The 9,854-nt window shown below is 41.9% G+C and overlaps 1 protein-coding gene across 1 annotated transcript; it reads right to left on the reverse strand.

The window, feature by feature from the left end:
* Positions 1-2,611: 2,611 nt before the first annotated feature.
* On the reverse strand, positions 2,612-3,550 carry LOC308344447 (putative olfactory receptor 2B8; the record flags this gene model as incomplete). The annotated part of the gene is made up of 1 exon (XM_080805989.1): positions 2,612-3,550. The coding sequence occupies one exon, from the start codon at positions 3,548-3,550 to the stop codon at positions 2,612-2,614; it is 939 nt and encodes a 312-aa protein (XP_080662115.1).
* Between the last annotated feature and the right edge of the window lie 6,304 nt (positions 3,551-9,854).

A 9,854-nucleotide genomic window follows, 5' to 3' on the forward strand; every position in this document is an offset into this window, starting at 1 on the left:
CAGAAGAGCCGGAAGAACCCATGACTTGCTCTAGAGCATCATGATCCTCCTGACCTCCAGGGGCTAAACACAGATGGAATAAATAATTTAGCGAAGCCTTGGGTACAAGTGCACAGCCATGCAACAGTTACTGGTGAACTCGCAGAAGGAAACGGTCCAAATAATATTGGTGACAATTTACACAACCCTGGAGTCTGTTACAGACAAGCCATGGACACCATGGGGAGCAGATTCCTAACATTAGAAAAATGTCACAGAACAATCCTGAACTTGGGTTTGGTCTCTTAAATGACTTCTCTTTTATTTTGGCCTGGATCCCAGAGACCTTTGTTCTCGATAACCTATTTCCATGAGTTGTAAACACCCAAATGCCATTCACACATTCACCTAAAAGAAATAAATATTTTGCCCCAGGTTCTGTGTGTCCTTAAGAGCAGAGAAGGACTTGTTCACCCACTACAATACGCTCTGTAACATCATGAGACCTTGAGGGTTTTGCACCAAAGACAGTTCACTTGAGGGACTTTAAAGTGACCATTTGGGTATAACTGTCAGGATGTGGTTGAAACATAATGGAGAGTGGGAAATTTGTCACCATCGGGATAAACAGTCTACAGAACGGTTTTCCTACTGGCATACAGGAAGCATCACTATGGTGTCAAGATACATCCCAGGTGTTCATTTCAAGTAAGAATACTGTGATGCTCTAACAAATATATAGAGGACAAGGGGAGATGGAGAGGAGAAGGGAGTTGAGGGAAATTGGAGGGGGTGTGAACCATGAGAGACTACAGACTCTGAAAAACAACCTGGGGGTTTTTGAAGGGGCAGGGGAGTGGGAGGTTGGGGGAGCCAGGTGGTGGGTATTAGGGAGGGCACAGATTGCATGGAGCACTGGGTGTGGTGAAAAAACAATGAATACTGTTATGCTGAAAATAAATTTTAAAAAAATACAAAAAAAAAAAAAAGAATACTGTGATGCTCTTAGTGATAACACAGAGAACCTGACCGTGTGCATAACCTCCCCTGGGGGTCATTTCCAGCCTCCACATGCTGTCTCTGCAGCAAGATCACCTGGCAGGAGCATGACCAGGTCAGGGTTCAAGGCCCTGGGGAGGCCGGTTAGCCATCAGGATAGGGGACAGGAGAGTTGTTATGCATATGTGTCCAGCCCAAGACACAAACACATCTACCTGCACTGGGCTGTGTGCAGAATTCGGAACTGTGTGACAGTTATTTCATAATGAGATGGCTATCTATAAAGCTTAGACACACAGAGATCTTTAATAGCTCACATACATTATATTTTTTTCTTTTAAGTTTTCTACTGGTGAAAATGAGTAAGCTCCGTGGAACATGGGATTTCCAGGGAAACAGAGGTCATTTCTCTTTCTTTTTTGTGTCCCTGCATTCAAATTGCCTGGGCCTTGAGCAGATGTGAGATACAAAGCATTAATCAGTTGATGTCTGGATCAAAAAATTTACAAAATGGTACGAAGAGAAGATCTAAATGTTTCACCCTTTGAAATTTTAGCTGCATTATTGTAGATAGAAGATGTAGAATAGGAACTGAGTTATGTACTGTCCAGATACAATAATGTCCTAAAAGTCATTTTGAATGCAGGGGGTGGCTCACAGGCTGCGTAACCGGCTTGCAGACCTCACATGGGTGCCCCTCTGACCGCAGCACAACACGACACGTAAGCACTGTCTGCTGCTCGGCAGCTGCTGCTCAGCGTATCGGCAGCAACGCACCAGGCCCTGCCCCTGTGTGACATGAACGCCTCACACAGGCTGCAGAAAACCACTGTCACACGGCTCACATCACACCAGGCCTCATATCTGAATGGCTTTTTCAGAACTCATGTTACCAAATTTCTCTTTCATCTAAAAGTAAGCTTTTCCCACAGATGCCCACCTAATTCTGTGAAAAGGCAATGATATAGTCAACCTATGGACCTGGTCATACGGCCATGATCCAAATACAAGAACAAGTGACACTCCTCCAGCAGTTGCTACAAAATGCTAAAATGTTAACATTTCTTACAGCGTGTTAGGGGTTCATATTCTTATTTCCCCTATGCCCTCATATTATGTGCATAAATGTCTTCTTGCACTTAGAAATGGAATAGAATTCCCAAATGGGAGTGAAATAAGAAAACCCGTGGAGCTCTCTAAAATACTAATGTGAGGAAGATGCTCGGGCAGCCTGGTGGGTGCACTTGGTTGAGTATCCGACACGTGATTTCAGCTCAGGTTGTGATCTCAGGGTTGTGGGACCGATCCCAGCATCAGGCTCTGCGCTCAGCGTATAGTTTACTTGAGATTCTTTCTCCCCCTCTCTACACCCCTCCTGCTCATGCTCCCTCTTTCTCAAATTGAATAATAAATCCATATTTATATGCATATGATCTGGTAACAAAAATCAGCATCTCAGGAAGTTGTGTGAATCCATGAACTTGGATTTTGAGCACTCATTTGCTACAAAGAATGAGGTAAGTAAATTCCCTTGAGACTTATCACGGGAAATTTTAGATGATGCACGTAGGTCACAAGCATCTTAATCACTCTGGCATTCAATGTGTTCCATCAAAGGGTCTTCCCCACCCAGTCATCTGGAGTCATGGCCCCTGCAAAGCACTTTCTTCATTGCTCCCATCACATCCTTGTTCCGCAGTGTATATATGATGGGGTTAACTGTGGGGGTGATGATGGCATAGAACAGAGAAACAAACTTGCCCTGATCCTGGGAGTAGTTGTTGCTGGGCTGGAGGTAAGCATAGATGGCCGTGCCATAGAACAGGGAGACCACTGTGATGTGGGACCCACACGTGCCAAACGCTTTCCTCTGCCCTGCAGATGACTTTATTCTTAAGACCGCCCTGACGATCCGACCATAGGAGAAGATGATTAATGCCACAGGTACAAGGAGAATGATCACACTGGCAAAGAACATCTCTGACTCATACACAGTGGTATCAACACAGGCAAGCTTGAGCAGTGCGGGGATCTCACAAAGGAAGTGGTCTATTTTATTTCTCCCACAAAGTGGTACAATGAAGATGAGCATTGTTTGCAATGAGGAGTTGGCAAAACCAAAGAACCATGATGCAGAAGCCATGAGGGCACAGAGACGGGGGTGCATGATCACGGTGTACTGCAGGGGCTTGCAGATGGCTGCATAGCGGTCAAGCGCCATGACCCCTAACAGAATGCATTCCGTGCATCCCAACCCTAAGAAAACAAACAGTTGAACTACACAGCCACTAAATGAGATAGACTTGTCTGCTGTCCTGAGATGAACCAGGAGCTGAGGGACAGTGCTGGTCGTGTAACACAGGTCCAGAAAGCTTAGGTTGGAGAGGAAAAAGTACATGGGAGTCTGAAGATGTGGGTCGAGGTGGGCCAAGGCAATGATGGTGGCGTTTCCCAGCAGAGTGAACAGGTAGAAGATCAGGAGGACCACAAAGAGGACTAGCTCCAGTTGAGGCCGGTCAGAGAACCCCAGCAGGATAAACCCCGTGAAAGAACTGCCATTTTTCTGTTCCATCCTCTGTTAGCACATGTTTCCTGCCGGGACCAAGTGTTTAGCAACTTTAAAAGAAACCTTCAAAAAAAAAAAAATTGGTGCCAGGTGAGGTGGATCTCTCATGTTATAAGACATGGCCACGGGATACTAAAAGTAACTATTTCAATAAATGATTGAAATTCACATAATGTATACCAGTTTATTTCCACATTATCCAAAAAAGTAAATATTTAATATGTAATATAGGAAAAATGAAATAATGGACTTCATGTTGGTATCGGTCATAGGTATGAAAGGTCTTCTGGTCTGAACTTAATGGGACTTAAAGGACTGTGAGTATGTACATACATTTTAGAGATAATAAGGATGACGGAAATAGAGGGAAAACAATCAGAAAGAATCAGAAGGAGAGGCAGACAGAGGGAGGACGTTATTGTAAACATGCATTTTTTGTTTTACACAACAGAATTTGTACACACCTCACCTGCAACAGAATATAATACAAAAGAAACTCAAAAATGTGTTCAGATATAGGAGTTTAAGAGCTAGAATGTACATATACAAATAATTCAATTACATTCAAAATATCAGTAGTAGTTCTGCCTATAAACATTGTGTCAGAATTACCTAAGATACTGTATTTATGAAAGCTACATGTTTGGAATTTGTATTTCCTTAGAGCAGTAAAACAACTAAACACACCACCAGAGAGAATCTGAAAACACCACCATATAATACAGTGCTAAACTTTGCCTAAAGATGCTGAAAATTACTGTATCAATTTTCGGGAACTCTGAGCATACCTTGGTCGTGCATACGCAGGTGGAATCAGAGCCCTAAAATTCAGTGGCCACAACTGTCCTCTTCCTTCTGCACACTTTTGTTTCACACATTGCCAACCAGAGCACATGAAATTCCTGAAAAAGGTTGCACTATTCACCATTCACATTCTAATCAGGATAAACATTTTAAAGTTACCCAACTGTATAATCTACATACAAAGTGCAATGCTTTACACCACTTCTATGATGAAGCAATCAACTAGACAAATATATAGAGATAAAGACAGATTTATTCTCAAAGCAATGACAGGTTAATACCTATAATGGAAGCCTTTGAGTACTACACAGAAAAATCATAGAAAAGGATATTCCGGTATTATCTAAAATCTCAGATATCTGTCAACATTAGTTTAGTACCTTCTCAAAGCTGCCTTGCAGAGTTAATGATGCTGAATCAGACACGTTACCAGCGCTCAGGTGAGTCTGATGACCCTATACTTCCAGTTGCGTAGCATTGAAGAAACATAGTTATGAACCAACCAAAGAGGCATCAGAAAATGAGTGTTTCAGTTCTATCATGTTCAAATGCTTAGGCATACAGTTCATTTTTTGTTCTTCTAAGACTAACTATCTGAATTAGCTTTCAGGGCAGACCCACTGGTGCGTGAAAGAAATTGGTACAAAACTGGCATAAAATAAGTTTTATGGAATCAGAATAGAGGATATAATATTTCACATTATTTTATACTTCCTTGGATTTCCTGTAGAAACGGATTCAGTTGTATCCACCGAAAAGAAAATCTATCTACAAAAGAATCTTAATGGAATTAGTTATAAAGGTATTTGAGACAGTGTAAATGTGCAAAAACAGGGAATGTGCCCAGACTCACACCTGCTCAGAAGAGCAAATAAAAGCAAACCACAGTTCAGTTTCATGCCCATACGCACAAATACAGATAAATTATCTGAAATAAATTGCTGGCATTTTCAAGGTGTCTAATGAAGGCGTTACTCACCAAAGTAAGGAGGACAAAAGGGAAATGTTAACTCATTCAAGGAAAACACCAATATCATATCATACCGTCACAATAAATAGTGACATATTTTAACATTATCCTATCAATAAGGACTAAGAAGGAAGGAAAGAGAAGACAAAACTCTGAACTTGTACAAATGGTTTCCTTCTTTTCCAGATTCTATATGTATGTGTATGTGTGTATACATATATCTAAAGAATGCTGAATGGCTTCTAACCGATGGGTACAAAAATGATTACGATTTTCAGTTTGAAAAATAAAGTACCAGGCAAAGGAGATGCCACTAAAAGAGACAAAAAGAATGGGATTGTCTGTGGAGGTCACAATTGCTTCCAGTGCCTTCCTGGAGAGAACCCTGGGAGGGAACAGGAATACTCTTGTCATAGTCCACCGTCCTTTTCTCTTTTTTTCTCACATTACATCTAGGAAAACTAAGCCCCTTGAGCAGCACTGGACGTGAGAAAGAGCAGGCTGCATAACGCCTTCTTCGGATCTCAACAGCTTGTGCCGCTGATCTGGCTCTTTCCTCCCTTCCACCTCCCCCACTCAGCATCCGTCCCTCTCCAATCTCTGTGCACCACCACAGAACACATCTTCCCAGAGAAAGGACATGGGTAGCCTAAGGTTAAATGAAAAACTTCATTTCGTCTACTTCTTACCACGTTAAAGACCTGTGTGAGTAGACTAAAAACCATCATCTCTACGTAGGTAGGTATCAAATGCCTGAATGCAGTAAGAGACATTCATTCCTCTTGGACAAACTATGTAAATAATCCTGGCTGGAACAGTAAACACACCCATCCTATGTAAGGAGCACAGATCGCCGTCTCTAGCAATTATCATGATGTAAGACGGTAGAGGCAACTCCAGCTACAAATCCACACATAAATTATTATCTTGCATACAAAACAATATATCCTTGAGAAAAGCACGAGTTATACGTTGAGAGAGAAAAGAGTTATTAGGTGAAATAAAAATAAATAGATTCTACAAAACAAAGCATTGACATTTTATGTAATAATCACCATCTAAAAACAATAAAGTGGGAAATGACATCTCAGAAAATAAAATTGTACAATAATAATTAAGAGAAAGGGCATTAAATGGAAGAGGGTAAATGTTTAGTACCGGGACATCAAAGCGGATAGAGCCATTAAACGTGTTCTACGCTGACACAAAGGTCTAAAAGTTTAAGTGGAAGAATCCATATTTCTTGAAAATCACATACTCAGTAAGGGAACTACACATTTAAAGACCAAAAATCTCATGAAAATGTCTGTATTGAAGGTATTTCAAGCATATAACAGTCACCGGCATTATTAACATACAAACCCTGCACCATCCAGTTCCTGAATGAATCCTCAAGTGGTGTTGGCAGTGGTAGGAATGAATGACTATTGCTTTAATAAAGCTGTGTTCCCTAGGTCTGAGCTGACCCCACATATTCTACAACAGGCCCCCAAGCTCAATGCAGGATGAGCTAGTGAGGGGGATGGCAGCTATCACAACACTGAAAATGACAGGTCGCATGAACATGGACGGTGTTTCCTCCAGGTTCCATGGGAGAAGAGGATCAAGTAGGATTTCCACTGCACGTGGTTTGTTCAGGGAGTTCTCTCAGGATAAAGGGGATGAGGGAAGCAAAACAGAGCAGAGAATGCTGCTAAGCAAGGATGTGGTCTCAGGTGGACGATGGCATGAGCCTGATCCCATAAGAAGCTGGACACAACTCTCCCATACAAGTATGCATCTCTGCTGGTAGAAATGCTCAGCCCTCGCTGTCTAATGCAATAGCCATTACCCACATGTCACTATCTGAGCATTTATTTTTTTTTAAAGATTTTATTTATTTATTTGACAGACAGAGATCACAAGTAGGCAGAGAAACAGGCAAAGAGAGAGGAGGACGCAGGCTCCCTGCTGAGCAGAGAGCCTGATTCGGGACTTGATCCCAAGACCCTGGGATCATGACATGAGTCAAAGGCAGAGGCTTTAACCCACTGAGCCACCCAGGCACCCCACTACCTGAGCATTTAAATGGACTCACTGAGAAATGAAATTTTGTATTCTATTTAATTTAATTAATTTAAATTTAAATGACTTCCTGTGGCTCCGTACTCCAGTGTTGGACAGCACAGTTCTGGAGCATGCATTGCATCAGACTTAGTCCTGCCTTGACACTGGCAGCCTTTTGTCTCTCCCATGAGTCTGTCCCTGGCTGTGAGCTGCCCCAAATGTGTTCCCAAGACCCCCTGTCAAAGCAGATCCCTCTCAGCTGAGGGCAAATCTCTGAAGGAGGGAATGGCTGTGCACCCGGCAGCCCATATTCCTAACACATAGGGTCAGGATCGGAGCAGCAGCCAGGTGAGGAGTGTCTGAGCAGGACCCCGACAGCATTCACACAAGACTCCAGTCACGATGCTGTGCAGGGATAGAAGGATGGAACCCAGTGTCCCAGTAGAGATGCACTGACACAATATCCACAAAATGCAACTCCCTGTTGTAATCTTCAACATAAAGTTTCTAATAATCCTTACATATTTTAGATTCTTTGGTAACTTGTAAGGGAGAAAATGAACATTTGGAAACAATAAATAGTGACAACGAAATTTAAACAGAGAACAAATATCGTCTATTTTCATGGACAATAAAAACCAATAGGAAAGCATGGAAGCATATAGTATAATACTTTTATACACATGAAGACTCTCTTATTCTATCGCTGAAGGGCATATTTTACTCCCATTACATATAGATATTTAAAGTATTTTCCACATGTGCGTACACAGGTGTAGTGAATGTGCTATAGTAGAATGAAATGTCTGGGAATGACTTGGTGAGTCTATAACAAAGAGCTAAATTTAGTTCCTACGTGTGGTGACTTTCCACAGTCTTCCGTTAGACACTAGACCATACGTGCAAACCAGGGCAGCTCTCCTGTTTCAAGAACAATCGCAACTGAAAATGGACAAACTTCCAATTCCTAAAGCAATACACAGACCAAGTTTCATTCCACTCACCTCTGTTTACCCTCTCTGTAGGTTCAAAGCTATTTTCCTACCTCCTTTCCAAGTCATTGCCTAAAGACAGTATCAAGGATTGGCACTTGGACATGCAGAATCAGTTGTGTGCAGTAAATGCAAAGGTTGACTACATCAGCACTGGCTTATCCATAAATTTTTCCTACGCAGAAGGATGTTTTCTCATGATACCTTCATGTATCTTTAGGTGAACAGAGATCTGCCCTTTTCCTCTAGGAGGGAGGAGATGAAGACAACTGCAAACTCCACCTTGGTTTCCCAAAAGCAGTGACCTGGCTGTATGACAAGGAGACACCTTTGAGCCCAGGAGAGGGTGCTGTGACACTCAGCTGTGGCTGGGCTGGGCTGGCACTGAGAACCAAATGTGTTTCCCTGGCTGACATCTCTGGGGGGCAGATGCCCCACACTGTTAATGAGCCCCATCACTGAGCTGTCCAGAGATGGCCGTCCTCAGGGAGAATGATGATCAAGGACAATGCCAGAGGAGACCTTGATTGTCTCTTTTGTTATGTCATATATTTCTCTATGAATGACCTAATGTATACAAAACATTTAAGACTTTTTTGACACAATTGCCCTAAATATTTACATATAAATATATAAGTAAGGGTCCATTCAGTTACTTAATTTTAAATGTAAAACTGTGAATAAATTTTTCATTTACTTTTAATACAATCATGATCTCAGGGTGGAGGGGTGGAGCCCAGCTTAGGCATAGAGCTCCGGGCCCAGCAGGGAGTCCACTTCTCTCTCTATCTCCTTCTTCACCTCCCCCTCTTCATGCACTCTCTTTCTGACTCTAAAATAAATAATTTAATCTTTAAAAATAAATAAATAAATGTAAATATGTGATTCTTTTTGTCACTTATTCTCCTTTATAACTACTGTACACAGGATCACAGAGCTAATAATTAGGCATAGTCTAATCTTGAAGCTGAATATAAAGGAAAGCAAGCAAACTCTACCAAACTTCTAATGAGGTTATTGTAAAAAACTCTTTCTTTAATTATCTTTTTATTTAAATTCAATGAAGGGAACCTGGGTGACTCAGTGGGTTAAGCCTCTGTCTTTGGCTCAGGTCATGATCACAGGGTCCTGGGATCAAGACCCATATCTGGCTCTCTGCTCAGTGGGGAACCTGCTTCCCCTTCTCTCTCCACCTGCCTTCTGCCTACTTGTGATCTCTGTCTGTCAAATAAATATGTAAAATCTTAAATAAATAAATAAATTCATTTAGTTATCATATAATGTATTACTTGTTTCAGGAGTACAGGCCCATGATCCATCAATCTTACACAATACCCAGCGCTCATTACAACACATCCCCGCCCCATTGTCCATCACCCAGTTACCCTTTCCCTCCACCCCGTCCCCTTCAGCAGTCCTCAGTTTGCTTCATGTGATTAAGAGTCTCCTATGCTTTTTCTCCCTCTCTGGTTTTGACTTGTTTCATTTTTTCCTCCCT

The sequence above is a fragment of the Martes martes genome (assembly GCF_963455335.1).
Source record: "Martes martes genome assembly, chromosome: 6".
Classification (NCBI taxonomy): Eukaryota; Metazoa; Chordata; class Mammalia; order Carnivora; family Mustelidae; genus Martes; species Martes martes.